The sequence below is a fragment of the Rattus norvegicus genome, chromosome 13 (genome assembly GCF_021556685.1).
Source record: "Rattus norvegicus strain SHRSP/BbbUtx chromosome 13, alternate assembly SHRSP_T2T, whole genome shotgun sequence".
NCBI lineage: Eukaryota > Metazoa > Chordata > Mammalia > Rodentia > Muridae > Rattus > Rattus norvegicus.
In genome coordinates this window covers 45,213,668-45,234,069 of record NC_141546.1, presented here as the reverse complement: position 1 = coordinate 45,234,069, position 20,402 = coordinate 45,213,668, and the positions used below count along the sequence as shown (strand labels likewise).

Genomic DNA, 20,402 nt, shown 5'->3' with positions numbered 1-20,402 from the left:
CCTTGACTCCTAGCGAATCCTCCTTGCTCCCTTACTCCCTTACTCTACCCTCATCTCTAGCCTGCTGTCTGTCTTTCCTTATCCTCCTTCTAGGGAGAGGGAGCTGGTAGCATTAATGGTTCTGGGTCAAGGGCACCATGCCAGGGCGCTGTTATCTGCTGGTTTCTCTATGGGATGGTAGGACCATACCGTGGTGCAGCTTCAAAGACCCAGAGCACAGGCAGGTTTGGCTGAGGAGGGGGAAGAAGGCTCACACAAAGTAACCACTGCTTAGAGTAGAGCGTGCAGCTCCGAGTCTGCCAGCCCCAGCTTCCTGAACATTGGATTAGTTCCGAAGTGTAAGAACAGCCACAGAGACTTGGGTCCTGAGAGCCTACCTCTTCGACGCCCCTCCAGGTCATCCTGGGGTCCACAGGACACCAGATTCTGCAAGTGGTGTTGGCGCGCTCTTTGAAGCGCAAGCTTCCAAAGGTCGTGCTCTCATTTCCTGGCTCTGCGGGTTCCTCTACCTTTAAAGCTGGCAGAGTGTCCGCCCAACAGTCTTAGCCCAGCTGATGGATGGGACATCACAGTGACTCAGAGAAAATGAGCCTAGGTCACAGCTCTAGTCTGACCCTGTCATATGCAGCCTATTTGCACTGCTCTAAGCTTTGGCTTCCTCATCTGCGAAATGGAATTAATGGTCTCTATTTAACATTTCAAATTAACAGCAGACAGCGTGCCATCACCGAGCATGTGCGGTTGTTGCTCCAACAGTGGTAGCCCAAATTGCTGTCAGACCACTGTGGTCTGGAAGGATCAGTCCCAAATAAGAAAAGCCTTCCTTCCAGCCCGCCTCGTTACTGGAGAATCAAGTATAGGAAAGACTCAAATCTGGCAGAAAGCCTCCTTCGCCAGACTGACAGGAAAACGTGTAAATAACCCAGGGCTGCCTGCTGCCTCTTTGATGGTGGAGTTCTGTAGATGGAAGGGTGGATCGGCCTCACCCTGCATCGCCTCTTCTGGGACTCACAAGTGCTCATTAGACCTGGTGGTTTTCTCTGCTTCTTCTCCAGGAAGGCCAGACGATGATTTCCCTCTCCGGTTACTTTTCTAACCACCACCTAGTGCCTGGAAAGGGGGAAGGATATCGGGGTGGAGGGATGGATGGAGTAGAGGGCATGGGATTGGTGGAGGGATACCTTTACTCCAAAGCTATCATGATAGCATATGAGAAAGACTGCTTCCAGAAGGAGTAGGAAAGGGCCAAGGGAATTGTCCCCCTCGGGTCCAACCTGGTTGGCCCCTATCCTGGCATCTCCACCGGGAGTCCTTGACACTCAGCTGGGGGTGGGGTGGGGTGAATGACACCCAGCAGGGTTTTGGGGAACCTTGCTAGAGGAAGTGGCTTTAGAGCTACACAGAGCGGTACAGGAAAGGCACTGGGAGGGAGGTGTAGGGGTGGCTTGTCAGCACATGGGGGCGGGGAGCCAGCAGGCAGGCACAATGCTCAACACTGCAGGCGCTAGAGAGCAAGGTGCGTGGACCCCGGGGCCCCAAGCTGTGCAGGCGCTTGAAACCCCAATGAAGGAAGCACGGACTGCCTGCCTGAGAGCAGCCTGGTAACCCACTAGAACCCGCACCTGAGCCAGAACCCGAAGGGCCCCTCGCGCAGCCCCTGCCCCGCAGCAGTCCGATGAGCTCAGACTCGGGCGGGGCCCAATGACCGTAGACAGCAGCATGAGCAGCGGGTACTGCAGCCTGGATGAGGAACTGGAAGATTGCTTCTTTACGGCTAAGACCACCTTTTTCAGGAATGTTCAGAGCAAACACTCTTCAAAGGTAAACCTGATCACTACAAGCGGCCTCAAGGGAGGGAATAAGCTCCGAGGTCTACGAGGGAAACTGTGGCATCCTTCCTCCCCCAGGTAGAGCCATGCACTGGTAGACTGGCTTCGGGGGGGGGGGCACTCCATTTCAGTATTTCCTGCCCTTAGACCTTTCAGAATGGCTCTCTAGGATTTGGAGACCTCACCGATTCATGGATGGCTGCTTGCTCACCGTCTCTGTCTTGTTCCCCTCCCAGTTTGAGTTTGCAGCTTGGAGATGGTAAAGAAATGGCACCCAGCCTCTCTGTAGATAAATACAAGTTAAGACTTCCGTCTTGTATGTGGCTAGGAACCATTTTTAAAAACCTAGTCTGGTAACTTTGCAGAAGTCCAGAGTGGTTTCAGAAACAGGCTTCTCGCCTAGGCTGCCGTCATACGACCGTTTTAGCTCCTGAGTAGGCTTGGGCAATCTAAAGGGGGCTGTGTGTTTCTTAAACACTCTGGCTTTTGGATACCCAGCCAGGCTGGTCCTCTGGCATTCTCTTCTGAGTGCTCACAGGACCTCACAGGCTGCCATGTGTGTTGGCCGGGGGCAAAAGTGTGAAGTTTATGGAGCAACTTAGGCAGCCAGTTCTAAGCCAGGACTAGAAAAGCTACCTTCAAGGGCCGGTTCCTAGGCAGATGTGAATAACTAGTGGACAGGTGGACCTGTCCAGAGAGAAATAACCTCAAAACTTCCCTAAGTCTATCTGGGAACCTCCTTTGTGAATAATTCATCTTGCCTCCAGATCCTGTCTTTGCTGAGTTCTGACTTCAGGCCAATGCTCCAAGCCTTCCCTTGATGAGGGTGTCCCCCAAGCCCCAAAGACGGCTTGTGATATTACTCAAACAGACCCATGGAGCCAAGGACTTGCTTTTGGAAGTGGGGGGACAGGGAGACAGTAGTTCCTTCTATGACTAGGTAGGCCTCAGGCAGGAAAACATCACTGCGGAGAGGAAGTGTCCCCCCCTCTTTTGGGGTTCTTGCTTCATTGTGAACCCCTCCCCCAGTCTAGAGCAGCGGATCACAATGGTAACTACACAAAGTGCCCACAGGGCATGGGGAGTGGGAAGAGCTTTCTAGGTCATTCTGATAGGCGACTGTTGTTTTATGCTTTAGCAAGTTTTGTTAAGGCCTGGGAAGAAATGGTTCCTGTTTTAAAAACAAAGTTTAGCCTTCTGACTTGCTTCTCGCTTGTGGGGCTGGTCCCAGAGGGCAAAAGCTTTGCATAACCAGAGTGGGAAGGGGTCACACACGACCGCCTTTTGCTTGGCCACTGGAAAAGGCAGACGTTTCTGTTATTCCTGAAGAGAAATGGAAATAACCTCACAAAACAAAACAAAACAAAACAAAAAAAAGCCAAGACGGGCCTATGAAGTAGATTGGCTTCCACTCCACTCTCTCCAGTCTCTCTCTCCCTCTGGAGACATGGATTTCTCCAAGCCCAGGCATCCTCTTCTCTCCATTCTCCCATCTAATTTTCCCAGAAGAGGCCCTCCTTTACTTTGTATCTTAAAAAAAAAAAGATTTATTTATTTTATATGAGTGCACTGTCACTGTCTTCAGACACACCAGTGGAGGGCATCAGATCCCATTGCAGATGGTTTTGAGCCACCACGTGGTTGCTGGGAATTGAACTCAGGGCCTCTGGAAGAGCAGTCGGTGCTCCTAACTGTTGAGCCATCTCTCCAGCCCCAGCGTTGTCCCGTGAATCCATTACACGGTTTGGGTCCTTTGCACATTTCGTTACCACTTTGCCAGCCTCTGTGCTCTTAATAAGGACAGGAACTCCCTCTAAGAAATTCATTTTCTGGAAAACAAGATGTCAGGAAAACAACATGAGGGTAAGGAAGGGGTAGCTACCCCAGGGAAGGAGTGGGAAGCAACATGACCTGACCCACCCTTGCACATTCAGGCCTGTGTCAGCGACAGACAGCTTTTCTCAGTCCTGGGCTAACCTTTGGCACAGGGCTTACCCAGGGGTAGCGTAAGGCTCAGTGACTGGGCTCTAAAGTGGCCCCACTGGCTCTGAAGAAGTGCATAGGGCCAGCTGACAGCTGAGGAGGCTTTCTCCAACCTTTCTGGGTTTTCCTCTGGTCAGTGGTGTTCTTATTGTTCTGTTTCTTCTTTACTAAATTTCCAGGCTCTACCAGACTCTTGGAGTCTGGAAAGGATTTCAGAATGAACCGCCATGCCCTGACCCCATCGTGACCCCTTAGCAATCTTTGTCTCCTACTTAAAGAGAAATTGCATTTGAGCTCCTAAGAGAATTTTTTTTTTCTTGTTTCAAAGGGAGGGGAGCGTGTGTATTTCCTTGTCTCTTGGAGACTTAGGTCCCCTCGGGAAAGGCTGAGATTCTTCTATAAATAGCCCTGTCAGAGCAACCTATGTCAGCTGTTCAGTCTGTGCCTGGTAGGACACAACTACAGGAAAGTCTCATCGCTGTTTGGTGCCATCTCCTGGGAGTTGTCCCTGACTAATCCTGAACCTCCCTCGGGCTTCTCTCCAGCCTTTTGGGTGGGAGTGGGAAGTATATATTTAAGTTTGCATTTATACATAGGAGGTGCCCGGGGATAGCAAGAAGAAAAGGGGCCGGTTCTGGGCCACCTGCTCTTTCCTCTGCAGTGATGACAGCTCCCTGGGGCAGTGTATTACATTTGAATCAGAATGGGACCTTTTGAGTCACACGGGCCAGTTTCAGGATGCTGAAGTGGTATACTCTGGATACCTTCCTCTTAACTGAGCAGCGTTTGTGGTTTCTGGGTCATATGTTGTTTCAAAATGAACTTCGGATGGTTTGAAGGAGAACTAGCCCGAGAGGTCAGGCAGTCTGTATGTTTGTGCAGTTACCCCCAGCTAATGCTGGAATGTCTGCATGGTCAACAGATCTAGGACCTCGGGACTCTGGGACCCCAGCAGGGCATCAAGAGGGTGTGTTCTGAGGAGACACAGAACCTCTTCTTGAACGATGCCAGAGTGCCATACTTGGCAGATGGAGACAATAGGGTGAGAACAGCAGGAGGACTTGACTAGTGTGTATCCAGTGAGGTGGGGCTTGAACTAACCATCTCAGACTGCGCTCTTCCTGCCCCAGTGGGTGACCAGGGCAGACGCAGGTTTTGTCTTCCCTGGAAAGACCCAAATAGTCATGGGCTGGATGAGGCACTGTAAGTCCCTTGCCATCCCTCCAAGGCCCAGGGGACCTTGACTCTCTGTACTGTGGCAGAAGCTCACTGTAATCTATTAAATATTGTTTAAAACTTATTTTGTGTCTATCCTAAAATGGAAAGACTACTTTTTAAAAAAACTCGCCTCCCGTTTCCCCCGCTGTGGATTGGAGAACAGAAGGCAGACTCTATTTATGAGAGCTAAATATCCTTGCTCCCCGGCACCCCCACCACCCAGCTTTCTTTGGATTGCCTTGAAACCTTTGAATTCTTTGAATAAAACACCAGAAGGAAGGGGGCTGCAGGGTTCTACCCAACTCCTAATTCTGCCCCTCACTTCTTCCATTGCTCCTTACCACAGGGCCTGTGGTACTCAGGGAATGGCAGCCCTGAGACCAGTCAAGGAGAGATGCTCATTGTCCTGCCACCAGCAGCACACCCAAGCCTCAGTCACAGCATCTGCCCCTGACCACCTTGGCACTTGAGAAAACACTGAAAATAAGCTAGCTACAAACTTGGAGCCATAAAAATCAGACAGGAATCCCAGCTGGACCATTCAGCGGCTTCCCCGCGCTATCCCAGAGGCTCACCCTGCTTCCCTGCTATCCCAGAGGCTCACCCTGCTTCCCCGCTATCCCAGAGGCTCACCCTGCTTCCCCACTATCCTAGAGGCTCACCCTGCTTCCCCACACTATCCCAGAGGCTCACCCTGCTTCCCCACACTATCCCAGAGGCTCACCCTGCTTCCCCGCTATCCCAGAGGCTCACCCTGCTTCCCCACACTATCCCAGAGGCTCACCCTGCTTCCCCGCTATCCCAGAGGCTCACCCTGCTTCCCCGCTATCCCAGAGGCTCACCCTGCTTCCCCACACTATCCCAGAGGTTCACCCTGCTTCCCCATGCTATCCCAGAGGCTCACCCTGCCCAGCACTAGCCACAGACGATTCTTGGCACTGCTGTCTCGGAATGTGACCTCTGCTCCCTCCCTTCAGTTTGTTGGCTCCCGGACTGTGCCAGCTGTGCTTTTCCTTGAGAAGATGCCAGTCCTAAGAGAGCAAGAATTGTGCCCTTCGGTCCAAGGCAGCAGTGTGGACTCGGTTGCAGAGGTAGATGTAGACGGCCTGCTAGCTGACTTCAGTTGCCACAGCTTTTATCTTGTGCAGTCAGGACCAGTTACCTCTTGTGACAAACCACCCCTAGATTTTAGTCAGCGAATATAAATAAGTTGATTTCCCTTTACAGAGAATTAAACTGGTCGCCGTCAGCGGGGGTGAGGGACTCAGAATGACATGAGAGGTTCTTGTGAGCCAGGTCTGAAAGTGTTTTATTTTTCTAAAAAACAATTTTATACATGGATACTTACATATTTATATAATTTTCATCCTTTCTTGTCACCCTTCCAAGTCCTTTCTGATCCCCACTCATTCCTTCTCAAATTCATGACCTCCTTTGTTGTCATATATGCATATGTGTATGTATATATATACACACATATATATGTATACACACATACATATATATCTATATCCTTATACCGACAGCTGAGTATTGCACATGCACGCGCGCGCGTGCACACACACACACACACACACACACACACACACACAGACTGCTTAGTTCATTTAGTATTGGTCATATGTGTTTGTTTAGGACTGACCACGTGGGATTGGCTAGCCTACGGCGGCATGTACCTGGAGAAGACAGTTTTTCCTTCTCTCAGTAGTTAGCAATCACCTTCATGTAGGAGCAGGGCCTTGTAAGATCCGCCCCCTCTCCATGCTGGCACATCAGTTGGTGTTATAATCATACTGGGCTTATTCCATAAACAAACCCTGAGATTTCACGAGTGTAGCTTCCCTGTCACGTATACAAGACCCAGTCTCAAGCCGAGGTCTAGGTCACGGGGTTCCTACAGTCTTTGCACCCCTTCTTCTATGCTGTCCAGAGCCTGAGGTACAGGGGTTGTGTAGTGGATGTATCCCTTGTGCTTGGGTATCCCGTGGTCTGTTGTTCTCTCATTTTGACTATTTGTGGATCTCTGTGATAGTCTCTGTCTGCTGAAAAGAGAAAAGAAGAGAGCTGTCTTTGATGAGAGGGGAAAGCCACCCTTGCCTGTGGTATAAGGACAAACATCTAGAATGCTCTCAGGAATGACGCTGGCTTAGGAAGGCGGCAGGGGTAGGTTCTGTCGGCTCACCACCCAGGGGTCGTTGTTTAGATGTACAGAACCAGGCATGAGCTTCCTCTCATTGAGTTGGCCTCAAGTTTAATTGGATGGCTATTGGCTGCCCACAAGACGTAAGAGCCCCACTACCGCCCCCGGGGGACCTCTTGCTATCCCGGTCACTGTCATGGTCCGTAAGCTCTACAGCTGGGTAGGACTGGCAAGTGCTTTTCTCCTTTGGCAGCTTGCACAGAACCTTCCGATGCTCTAAGGACTCTGCAGGGAGGAGGTGTCTCAATCAGTTCTGCTAAATTCCTTCCAAAGTGCTTGGCAATGTGGTCAGACCTTCAAGGTCTGGGGACAACCGAGGCTACAGCAGTACCCTATATAACGTAGGAGTCTCTTCAACTCCCTTGATCAACAACTCAAAAGGGAAGTGGCTGGCGGCGGGGGCTTGTTAGATAGCCTAGCTCTTGCAGGGAGTATGATCATCCCAAGTAACAGAATTTCACCGCATGTGTAGGCGTGTGCGTATATACTTACATACATGTCATGTGTGTATAAATATAAAGAGTTGTCGTCTACCCATTTGACATTGGAGCTGTCAACAGGCCACACCTAACCACAAAAACTGGGACACAGGGTGTGTGGAAAGCCTTAAGCCGTCTCTGCGTGCTTCTCCTGCCTCCCTCGCTGAACCTTGGGGACTCTGTTCACACTTGCTCAGGTCAGTGTGACCTCTGACCCCTCTCTGGCTGGGAGCCTGACAGATCATTTTAACCGCTCCTCTGAAGTGGGTCCAAGGGCGCCCTGCCACCGGCATGGGGATAACTCTTTGAGTCACTCTTTGGAACTGGAGACTTAAGAGACCTCCTGGCTTCTGAATCTTCGCACACAGGACCCCAGAGCCGTGGTAATATTCTCCTCAGATGTCTCTCCCAAGTCCTGTTCAGTCCTATGTAGTGTGAGCATGCCACGTTGGGACTGGCTGGCCACTGAAGTCCCTCTGGCCCTCCCCTCCTGTGCTGCTTAACCACCTTGGGACTCTGCTCTGTGTCCCGCCAGGAGCGACAAGCAGAGTTGAAGCCTGGTCACAGGAAAGGAAACTAAGCCTGGAGGTCTAAGGATGGGGTCTAACTTGTCTAGGAGCTAGATCGACCCTGAAGATGTTTGACGTATAGAATGGAGAGCAACTCACAGCTTTATGCAAGCCACACGGATGCAGGCAGTTAATGGCCTCCAGGTTTCTGGGGTCCTGGAACTGTCTTTTTTTTTTTTTTTCTTTTTTCTTTTTTTCGGAGCTGGGGACCAAACCCAGGGCCTTCCGCTTGCTAGGCAAGCGCTCTACCACTGAGCTAAATCCCCAACCCCCTGGAACTGTCTTTTACCTTCATTATTTATTATGCAGTACTGGGGAGCACACCTAGGGCCTGTGCACACAGACAGGCCCGCTTGCGGGAGCTTACAACTATGGTTCAACAGTGAAGTACACATACAGTCTCCCATTTCAACTCTTTCTAAGTGCACTCCAGTCTCTGGAGCACGACATTGTTGTTCAACTATCACCACCACCATTTCTAGAACTCTGGGGGCACTGGGGTTTGAACCTGAGGCCTTGTGCATGATAAGCAAGTACTTCGCTGCTGGGTCTGCAGACCCAATCTCCAGAACCTTTCATTTTCCCAAACTGAAATTCTTTACCTGTCTAATTACTCCAGGGGCGGAGAACGAGGGGACTCTACCAGGGTGTGTGTTCTGGGGTCCATTTTATTCCACTTAGCATAGTATTTCCCAGGTTTATTCACGGAACAGCATCGCCAGGGTTTTCTTCCTTTTTAAGGCTAAACTGTATTGCACTGCGAGCATGAGCCACACCTTACCAGTCTGCTGAGTGTTGTCTGTAAGCTTTCATTTTTGAATGTGTGTCCAGAATTAGAATTGCTAAACCCTAGGTAATTCTAGGTTAACCCTTTGAGGACTCAGCTTACTGTCTCCACAGTACTTCTACCAGTTTACGCTGACCACTGGGATCGCTGGCCTTGTTTGTCAGCCTGGCCCACCTGGGAAGGGGGACCCACAGTTGAGGAATTGCCTCTATCAGACTGTCCTGTAGACATGGCTATGGGGCATTTTCCTGCTAATAGATGTTGTCCACTGTGGGCAGCACCATCCCTAGGCAGGTGGGTCCGGGCTGTAGGAAAAGGGCAGTAGAACACAAGCAATGGCGAGCAGTGTCCCTCTGTGGTTTCTACTTCAGCTCCTGCTTTGGGTACCTGCTTCAGTCCCGTGATTGATGGACTCTAAGCCAAAATCAAGCCTCTCCTCCCAAGTTGTTTAGTGCTTTATCACAGTAACAGAAAGCAAAGGAAGACGGCCACTTAAGACGAGATGCACTCCACATCCGACAACGTACATCTCATTACCAGTCAGATGGGAATCGAGTGGGGCTTTGCTGTGATTTCCCTAACTAAGCAGTGCTTATTGAACTTTCTTTTTCTTGAGGAAACACCTAGCCAATCCTTTTCCATTTCTGCTCAGGTTGTTCATGCTCCTGTTGAATTGCCAGAGTTCTTTTTTTTTTAATTGGATATTTTTTTACTTACATTTCAAATGTTATTCCCTTTCCCGGTTTCCTGTCCATAAGCCTCCTATCCCTTCCCCTCCCCTTCTTCTATAAGGGTATTCCCCTCCCCATACACCTCCCCCTTCCTGCCCCCCAACAAGCCCTTACACTGGGGGTCCAACCTTGGCAGGACCAAGGGCTTCTCCTTTCACTGGTGTCCCAACAAGGCCATCCTCTGCTACCTATGCAGTTGGAGCCCAGGGTCAGTCCATGTTTAGTCTTTGGGTAGTGGGAGTCCCTGGGAGCTCTGGTTGGTTGGCATTGTTGTTCTTATGGGGTTGCAAGATCCTTCAACTCTTTCAATCCTTCCTCTAACTCCTCCAACGGGGGTCCCGGAGTTGCCAGAGTTCTTTATGATGTCTGTATATCTCCCCTCATCAGTCACCTGCAGTGAATTATTAGTTATTATTTATTTTGTGATGGGATCTTATGCTGCCTAGGCTGTGGTTGTGTGTACATGTATGTGTGAGTACACATGCTCGCATGTGCGTGCGGAAGTCAGGTCAATGGCAGATGTCCTTCTTAGTTTCTGGCTGGTCACTGAGAGCCCCAGGGATCTCCTTTCTCTGCAGGTACTGCAGTCACACATGTGCCGCTGAGCCTGGCCTTTACGTGGATGCTGGGGACCCGAACTCAGGTCCTCATGCCTGTACAGCAGGTGCTTTGCTGATCAAGCCATCTCCCTAGCCCAGGCTGCTTTAACACCGGATATTAACATAGCTGTCATGCTGATAAGATCATAAATTATAGCTTTCAACAGGTTTTTATGGAGGTGAGGACCTGGGACAAAAGTGCTTAGGACTTTTTGAAAATCATAGTGTAGCCTGTCAGGGGTCCGGGTTAAAGGAAAGGGAACTCTCATACTGGGACAGTCCCCCTGACCCGGCTTTCTTTTGTCTTGTGATTATTTTTGTAACTATTTTGTCAGTGAGTACTGCTGCCGCTGGTCCCATGGCCACGGACTAGCTGAGGGCTGTCAGATTGTATGGATAGCAAGCAAGGCACTTAGGGTGTACCGTCTCCGTTACCCTACACATCGAATGTACGAACTGCATATCAGAGCCTCCAGGAGACTGGCTTTCTGGTATCCGCAGAACTGAAAGCATGACTTGGCATAACTGTGGCCTAACATAGTGTGACCCAGTAAGCTCAGGTGCTCTGAGTATCACACTGTGTCCCAAGTCAAGTTTCAAGGGGGTCAATGATACCATGAAGCCCTCAGAGCAGAGTCTTGGGCAGGAGCTAGGGCTCCCTGGGTCTCCTGCATAGAGAGCTACTGTCCTCTGGTCCTGGACAAGCAGATGAATGCTCCTGCAGACACAAAAGGGCGGAGGGGACACTGGACTCTGGGGTCTCCACCAAGTTAGCTTTCGTCACATGATGCTAATTAGGGCTGCCTGAAAGCCAGTCACTAATGAGCAATGTTTCTGAGCCTATTTGTGTCACAGTGCATGCCTTTCTGCCTGCCCCCCTCTGGTGACCTGTGGGCTTCCAGGCATAGGAGCTACACTGCTCTGTTTTGTTTCCTGCAGTACCTAGAGCCATCTCAGTTCTCATTGCTTGACTGATTCCATTAACCATCTGCACTGCGTTTTTGTCTCTGAGGACTTCAGTCTCTTTCCGGTTTCTCAGTCTGCTTTATACTGTGTCCCCTCCACTAACCATTCCAGAGCCACCTGGGTCCCACGTGGCTCTGTGATAGAGTCCCTTCCCACTCTGCTGTAGGTGACTCCTGGAGAACACAGCCTAGGAAGTTCTAGTCTGTTTATTCTGGGAACCATGGGCAGGCCACAAATAAATGAGATGAACCCTCTTACTGCCATGGGTAGGACAGAGGAACCATCCCAGAACATGCCACCCTGGCACTAGGAGGTGACCCTACAGTGCTCCTTACTGGAGATTCCTCTCTTGTATCTGATTGAGGCTGTCACAAAGGGACCTGTGCTTGGACATCGAGGTGTGCATTTTAAACCCAGCCCAGACAGATGGGTGTGTTCCCTCTTGCAACCTTAGGTTCCCATTTAGGGCAAGCCCAACAGAGTCCCTGAGAGTTGGGGCCTGGGGGTTGGGAGGTGGGGGGTTCTGCACGGTCCTCTGTTCAGTACATGCCTTGAGCTCTCTCCCTGGCTTGGGCTTAGGGAAGGTTTCCACTCAGGGGCATGAAAGTTGCTGCTGACAGCTGTGCTAGGAGCGAGAAAGGAAACCAAGACCTACTTGAGCTTGGCTGAGGCAAGGTCTTGCTGACACAAAGAGAGAGCAGGTTGGCAAGCGCCGAGAAGAGCAGAGCGGTAGAGTGGAGGGGAGGCTCTTCTCCTCTGGACCACAGTTGCTGACACAATTCTGATGGCCCCGGCTGTCCTCCGGTCCTCAGCCCCACACCCAGTTCTCTGAAAGACAGGAGGAAGTAGTGATGCAAGCCCTATCTTCTGGGCCCAATCTTAGCCCTGCATTGGCCTTAGAGTTTCTTTGGTATCACTTCATGGTTTGGCAGATGAGGAAACTAAGGCTTTGAGAGGGGAAGTGACTTGCTGTAGGTCACAGGTCACTAGATGGTATTGTATTCATCCTGAGCAGCAAGCAACAAGAAGTAGGCCAAGCCAAGTCTAAGCCCCATGCAGCCCATGAGGCCCATGCGGCCCATGCAGCCCATGAGGCCCATGCGTTGTTCTTGGCAGGGAACCCCTTCAGGATGCAGAGCAGAGAGGTGCTCTTGGACTTGACTGTGTGGGATCCAGGGATAGCAGGCTGTGTGCCGGGAGTCTATTCCAGCTGCTTGACCCTCCCTGACACCCAGCCCACAGGTACTTCTCTGATAGCTCCTTGGAGGTCAACCCATATGTTAGCTGAGCCCAGCAGTGGGTACCAAGAAGCTCAGGTATCCAACACAAGTCCGATCCATCCAGGGAATAGCTACTGAAGATACTGGGTTAATTAATGGATGTGAGCTAATCTTTAAACAACACAAGGCAGCGTGTGATTAATGAATGGTTGGCCGAAGCCTCACAGGCTCGGAATATTCCTTCGTGGGTTTAGCATCCACACGCGGCTGCAGAGATCTGCGATGCATGGTAACTGCGGCTTTGCTGCAACAGGACTCTGAGGCCCGGAGACAGTGTGCCCAGCCACCCATTCCATCCCTGCTTCTGCCAAGTCTCCTGTCAGGGAGGGAGGAGAACAACTCCAGGGAATGACCAAGCCTCTGCCTATAGTATTCTCACTGAGAGGGTAGTCACTGCAGCCCGTTAGCTGGTGCTGTGAGGAAATGCACAGGAAACTGTGGGGCGGTGTTAACTTGTCAGAGTCAGAATCACCAGGGAGATGATTAAGGCGCACCTCGGGGGTCGTCGATATCTTGATTACCTTAACTAGGACGGGAAGACCCATTACTGAGTGGTATCATTCCCCAATCAAAGGACTCTGGAGTTTCTGGAGGTGTACACCTTGAATCCTACACTCAGGAGGCAGAGCAGGTGGATTTCTGTGAGTTCGAGGTCAGCCTAGCCAATATAGTGAGTTCCAGGCCAGCCAGAGCTACCCTGTCTCAATAAACAATGATGATGGTGGTGGTGGTGGTGATAGTGATGGTGATGATGATGATGGTGATGAAGGTGATGGCAATGATGATGGTGGTGAGGTGATGGTGGTGGTGGTGATGATGGTGGTGGTGGTGGTGATGATGATGGTGGTGGTGGTGATGATGGTGATGATAGTGATGATGGTGATGGTGGTGGTGGTGGTGATGGTGGTGGTGATGATGATGGCAATGAAGGTGATGGTGATGTGGTGGTGGTGGTGACGAGGACGACGACGATGATAATGATCATAGTGAGCATGCATTCATCGCTCTGATCCTGATTATGGATGCGATACGCTCACTGTCCCTCGGGCTCCCACACAGTGGCTTCTCCTCCATGGTAGACTGTAGCCTGGAACTGCAGGTCAGAACAAACCCTTTCTTCCTTAAGTCACTTCTGTCGCGCTGTCTTACCACAGGACAGGGAAAATGCTACAATGCACAGGAGGTGTGACTTGGGAGAAGAGACCGGATAGACGTGTCTGTGAGAATTACGTCACACAACTGACACACTGAAGGTCCAGAGGGTGGGAGGGCTGCTGTGGGCTAAAATCTCCCTAGGCGCCACCTAGAGAAGGAACTGAGGGAGGAGAGGAGTGTGTGTTCTAAGGAGGGAAACTGCGCAAACCCCTCTGTGGAGCAAACTACCACCCATGGGGCACGCTGCACAAAGCAAGTCTCACTGCCCATGAGTGCGTTGCACAAACAAGTTTTATTAGGCCATGGCTACCCCCCTTCTGTGGCTGCCTCTGTGTTACAAGGGTGGAGGTGAGGAAATACAACAGATTGTGGCCTCCGAAGCCTAATGTTTATCACCTGAACCTTCACAGAAGAAGTCTGCCCACCACTGCCTGTGTTGAGAAAGAAATGAACCCTAAGGCCTTTTGGCCAATCTGGAATAGGTGAACAAGGACAAAGAGAAATGAACTTGGTTCAGAAGGATAGGGCTTGGTTTCCCTGGGAAACCTTTGGTTAGGTTTGATTGATCTTTAAAACACCTTTGAACCCACTGTCTTGCTTTTATATCAGTCCCGAGTGATAAAAGATTTTGATTCCAAACTTATAGAAGGAACCAAGATTTGGAGGGTCTCTTGATTCTCCTAAGATCACAAAATTAAGTGGGGGTCTAAAGCAAATACATACTGTCCATCCCCCCAAATACATACCGTCCACCCCCCCCCCAAATATATACCGTCCATCTCCCAGGTATTTGAGCAGGAACGAGGTTCTGGGATACTGTGATGGACAAGAAGGCATGGTTACTTCACTCAGCACAGACTACATTTAAATCCAAGGCCAGCCACAGTCCCTTAGAGAAGCTGAGACCCCATCCCCGGCAGTCGGTGAGGGATCCATGAAGGTTCCTGAGAAGTGTCCATTGTCTTCCTCATGTCCAGTGCTGATGGGCACAGAAGAAGCAGAAGTCATTCTGGCCTGGTCACGAAGGAGCTTCCATCCAGGAGAGACATGGCTTCCTGGGAGGTGGATGGAAATGGGATTGTAGAAAGACCCCAGATGGCGAGGGTTGACTTTCAATCAGCTCAGCTTCAGTCTGGCTGTGATTCATTTTCTCCAGCTGTAGAGGGGGGCGACGGTGGTAACTCTCTTCAGGTGTCTGCTGTGGAGGTACGTGAGCGGAAACAAGCTGACAACAATGCACGGCGCGCGCGCGGGAAAGCGGCGGTGCTGAAGGTTCACTGTCATCACCAACACCAGGCAGGGCTGCGGTGGTTAGGGAAGCCCTGTCAGGAAAAGCAGCTCAGGTGGGGAGACAGGAGGGAGACCATCAAAGGCCAGGCGAGGAGAGCACTTGGTCACATTTAGAAGTGGGAGAGTGACATTGTTTTTTTTTTAGCAAAAGAGAGGTCTGTGTGATGTAGACCAAGGCAAAGCAAGCAGGGAGGGCGGACGCACTCTCTCTGCCTCCGCCTACTTGCCGCTCTGCGAATTTTGCTGGACATTTCTTGGTCTGCCCAGGACCCATTTGGGGATTAGAAGCTACAGGCCTCACTCCTTCGAGTAGAATAACCAAAATGAAGACTTCTGTTTGTCACTGACTGAAATGCAGAACTAGCCAGTGTAGCCTTGAAGATAAAATACAACAAAATCTGGCATAGCATAAATCTGTTCTGTGCAGGGGCTCTTAAAGGTATTTTTACTTAAATTGGTTTTTTGAGATGAAGAGTCTTGATAGCTCATTATGTAGACCAGGCTGGCCTTGAGTTTGCAGTGACTCTCCTCCTCTGCCTCCTAAGTGCTGGGGTCATAGGTGCTTTCCACCGCTCCCAGCCCGTTAGGGGAATTTTAATAGATATTTGGGAATTGTTCTAGGGAGAGCATCTGTGCTCCTAGGACTAGCACACAGCCTGTCACATGGTTGTCATGCCTCCACATTATAACTTCCTTACTGCCAGAACTTCAAGGGCTTACAGTGGTCACTGCCTTTGTGGCTCAGGACATGAGACCAAGGAGCTTTTCAGCTACTGAGCCAAGGATGGACCAGACACGAAAACAGCCCCTGCCAGGGATTTAATCAGAGAGAATCACTTCCATGCTGCACGTCCCGAGATGGGTAAACTCTCGGGGAGACACCTGGCAAGTTTACTAAATCATAAGAGTTCCCCATTCTGTCTGGACACTGGGGCTCCCCAAGACACAAGTGCTGTCTTCCTGGCTTCTGACTTTGTGCTCATCACCAGAGATAAATCCTTCACTGTGAGGGCCTGAGACTGTGTCGGATGAACAGAAACCAGAGTCTGCCTTGTCCTTGGGAAGATTACTGAGTCATTGACTTGTCCACACGGTGGATACTGCCTTTTAGGTAAAATATGGGGACAGCTTTTATCTGTTGGCTCCAAAATAGTAGTCCTGTAGCCGGATGGAATTGTCGTGAGGGTTTCCTCACAGTTTCTAAACTCTGAAGCATGTTGAAATCATCTGATAGATTTCAAAAACTCTTGTTCCCAAGCTGCACCCAGATCAATGAAGTTGGCACTCTCTAAGGAGAAAGTTCAGGAAACCACATTTCTAGAAAATCCCCAGATGACGCCAATGTGCTTGGAAGTTTAAGAGTCCTTAGTCTAGGTTCTACGGTGTTTCCCTGCCGGTGGATTTTTGAGCTCGTGGACGGGGATCACTGGTTGGCCCTACTTTGGAAAGTGATTCATTCCATCTGTAGGGTAGACCTTGCCTGGCAGGTTCTGTGTGGGCAGCTGCCAGACTGAACTGGGTGCCGACATGGCGCTGACATTCTGTGGGAGCAAGGCTCTCAGTGCTGGCCACACACAGGCTGCTGACACTCCTAGGAAGGTGGTGCTCACCCTCCCTCCTGGAAGACCAGACCTTCCGATGCTCGGGCCAGGGATGCCATCCTCTGCCTGTCTGGAGTGCCCGTGGCTGCCTGCGTCATTTCCAGGCTTGTGGGAAGGGAACAGAATAGGTTGGTTGATGTAATGAGTAGAAAGTGGAACAGGAAGAAGAAGAAACCTAAAGCCAAGGCAGCTGTGACTCACTGTGGTCCAGAGTAGGCGTGGAAACGGGCCTCCGGCAGCCACAGCATAGCTACTTTTTCAACAAGGAAATAGCTGGAGGTTAACTGAAAACAGCGATCTTCCAGGGACTTCTAGAGTTTTCCATCACTTAATATGAGAATGTCCCAGGAATGAGAGTCAGTCTGCCTTAGAGATGGGCAGAACGGCGGATAAAACAGCAGCCACCCTGCTACCCATTTTGACTTGAAATGGCCAGAGAGCAAGGCAGGGCCACAGCCAGGCACATCTGGTCCACAGAGATGTACCCAGCTTGTGGAGACTGGAAATGGAGTCCCAGAAGTGAAGACGAATGACAGGGACCCATCTGAAAGTCCCCAGATTAATGGGTCAACCGTAAACAAAGACAGCCTGTGATGCTCACGTGGCTTACACACCTCAAGCAACCAAGGAAGAGGGCATCCTGGTAGGCCCCTACAGCCTGCCAGCTGCCCTCGCTCCGGATGTTAGGAGTTCTCCTTGCCAGCTTCATAGATAATGCAAGGCCCACCAGGATGCCTAGAGCTGTACACACTGACCAGGCTTCGTAGACGAATGCCCCACAGGCATTCTTGTCTTACCAGCGGTTCATCCCACGCCTGCGGTGTGAAAATTCAGTGACCATTGCTGGTGTGGTAGGGCGCTGATCCCTACATCAGAAGGGGCTGCCCTAGGGTGACCATATGGTCCACTGAGAACTGGGCTCCGTGCTTAGATAGACTTCATTCTTACTCCAACTTGGCTACTCACTGGCAGTGGGATACTGGCATTTATCTGTTGTGTTCATGACAGGTAGTATGTCAGAGAAGGCATCTGAAGCGCCAACATGGTTACCATCAGGAGTTGTGGGTGAAGAGAGCACAGGAGCAGACCATGGCCAGAGCCTCTACTGAAAGAGGATGCTAGCTCGTCTCTGTGGAGGGCTGGGAAGGGGAACCATGCAGACCCAGCAATGCCCACTGCTCTTGGCAATCACGTGGTCTACAGTTTCTGTGACCTGTAGGATTGGAGAGTTGGGGGAGGAAATGCTGGCCCGCTGTGCGCGTGCTGAAGTCCTGCAAATGGGCAGGCTGGAGGGAAGGAAAGGTCAGGGGCGAGTTCTGTTGGTGAGCGCCCCACTGTGCTTCAGTCAGTGGTGATGCCAGTGTGATGTGGGGAACTGTTGTAAAATTCCCCCAACCAAACCCACAAGCAGGTGTCAGATGGCGTCAGGTCATCCCTCTCTGGGCACCTGCTGCCTTATGTACCAGAGAGGATTCCTGACTGCCCAAGTCTGCTGGATTTCTAAGGTCGGGGTAATTCTGGGAGAATTTTCACTGACCAGCTCCTATACGCCACGCCACTCAGGGGAGCATGAAAACCAAACTGGGAAGTGGCCCTGAACATGAGAGAACTCCAGAGAACTGACTGTGAAAAAGACCTGTGTGGATCTCAGAACCCATACTGCAAGGAATACTGACATCCACATTAAGTTCATCCTTCCATTTTCCTGGGGGGGGGGGGGTCACAGAGTAAAGCAGGGAACTCTGTAAGAACGAATCTCGGTGATGCAGAGAGAACGCAGCCGGACAGATGTGGGATTTCTGGTTTGCTCTGCACATGCGGATGAGGGTCCTGGGCAAGTTGGTAAATGCCTCCAAGTCCCAGTGTTCTCCCTGGAAAATGGGGGTAACGTGTCATTGGGAATCAGGAAGTTGAGGTCTGTGAGATGTGGAGAGACAGCTTAGTCCTTCATATATAGATGAGGTCCCCAGCAAATGCTGACCTCGCAAGAATAGGGGGTACTAGCCCCCTGTCCCTAACAGTTCCTTCATGGCCAGTGACATGAGCTGACTGGCAGGCAGATGCCCTTGTCTGCTGCTATCAGCTTTCAGCACGTGCTCACACCTTTGCAGTGTTATCAGCACTTCTTGGAGATGGGCAGACCATGGCTTCATAGCTATCTGTAAGCACCTTTTCCATTCCAAACCACGATCACGAGTTCTACCCACTCACCACGTTCATGGCCAGTGCCCAGGTGTGGCACTGGTCTCTCAGCCAGTCTGGGATAGGTATTATTTCCATGTCATAGGTGAGGAAGCTGAGACTGAGAGAGATTTGAGTGACTGGCCTTTTGCTGCTCATGCTGGTACTTATTTCTCAGCCAGAGAGGCAGCATTTGGGAGGTGTGCTCACTGCCCTTTGTATCCTGAGAACCACTGAACTCATGGCCACTTGTCTGTTTCAGAATGTCTGTAAGGCTGTGGAGGAGACACAGCACCCGCCCACCATACAGGAGATCAAGCAGAAGATTGACAGCTATAACAGCCGGGAGAAGCACTGCCTGGGCATGAAGTTGGTAAGTAGAGCTTGTCATCCTTACCCAGCATCCTTTCTGCCCCTTCTCCACAGGAACAGCGACTCCTTTACAGCTCACTCTATGCTCAGGCCCAGCTTTCTGTGGCCTCAGGGACCCAGAGAAATAGCATAGGCTCCAGATACAACCTCTGTCCCAGTCACTCTCTGGCTACTTTGGGAAAGTTTAGCCTCTCCTTACTGCAGTGTAGAATAGAGATCTCCATGCCCCTGCCTAAGAGATCTTAGGGGAATTAAATGACATTGATGGAGGGGCTGGGGGCTCGAGCCCCAGGAAGCCCTTGACCCAGGCTGTCAAGCTTACAGTGCTCAGATGGTGCCCCTGACCTTGACAGATTCAGAGTTGTTTTTAAGGGCTGACACCAGGAGAGCCCTGCCCCCTGCTGGTGACTGAGAACAACTGGCTCTCCGGTGCTTCCAAGTTACCCAAGAGCCTGAGAAAATGCAGATGCCAGTCAGGCCAGAGTTGGGCTGGATCTCCCAAGTTGAGAGGTAGAGAGGAGCCTACAGACTCTGCCTTTAGAGTGAGACCCAACAAAGACCACTGGCACCTATCTAGCAGACGGTCGGGGTGGCTGGGCTAAACTTCCTGTGAGGGAAGCCCGAACCCACCAATCCTCTCTGGTAACTGGGCTCCAGACCTCCTGGCCCATGAGAAGAGTGGGTTATCTCCAGTTCCTCTAGAGAGGAGACTCAGGAAGGAACTCGGGTAGGCTGGCTGAAGTGGCCTGTCAGGTCTCCTGTAGTTCACAACCCAGAGTGCCAGACAGAATCAGGCAAGATGTACCTCCCCCTTGCAGAGTGAAGATGGCACCTACACAGGTTTCATCAAAGTGCATTTGAAACTCCGCCGGCCAGTGACGGTGCCTGCTGGGATTCGGCCCCAGTCCATCTATGATGCCATTAAGGAAGTGAACCCTGCAGCTACCACAGACAAGCGGACATCCTTCTACCTGCCACTTGACGCCATCAAGCAGCTACACATTAGCAGCAGCACCACTGTCAGTGAGGTCATCCAGGGGCTGCTCAAGAAATTCATGGTTGTGGACAACCCACAGAAGTTTGCCCTTTTTAAGCGGATACACAAAGATGGACAAGGTATGGGAGTTCCCAACCCTTTCCCAGTCTGCTAATGCCCACGGTC

General features: G+C 51.0%; 1 protein-coding gene across 2 annotated transcripts in view; it reads left to right on the top strand.

Annotated features, from left to right (window-relative positions):
* Rassf5 (Ras association domain family member 5) overlaps positions 1-20,402 on the top strand; it is a 66,829-nt gene that overhangs the window by 42,338 nt on the left and 4,089 nt on the right. The window contains exons 1-3 of one of the 2 annotated variants that reach the window (XM_087581510.1): positions 1,483-1,821; positions 19,131-19,241; positions 20,059-20,356. In XM_087581510.1, coding sequence (XP_087437636.1) covers positions 1,702-1,821; positions 19,131-19,241; positions 20,059-20,356 — 529 coding nt within the window. In that variant the 5' untranslated portion in view covers positions 1,483-1,701. 2 annotated transcript variants of the gene reach the window in all.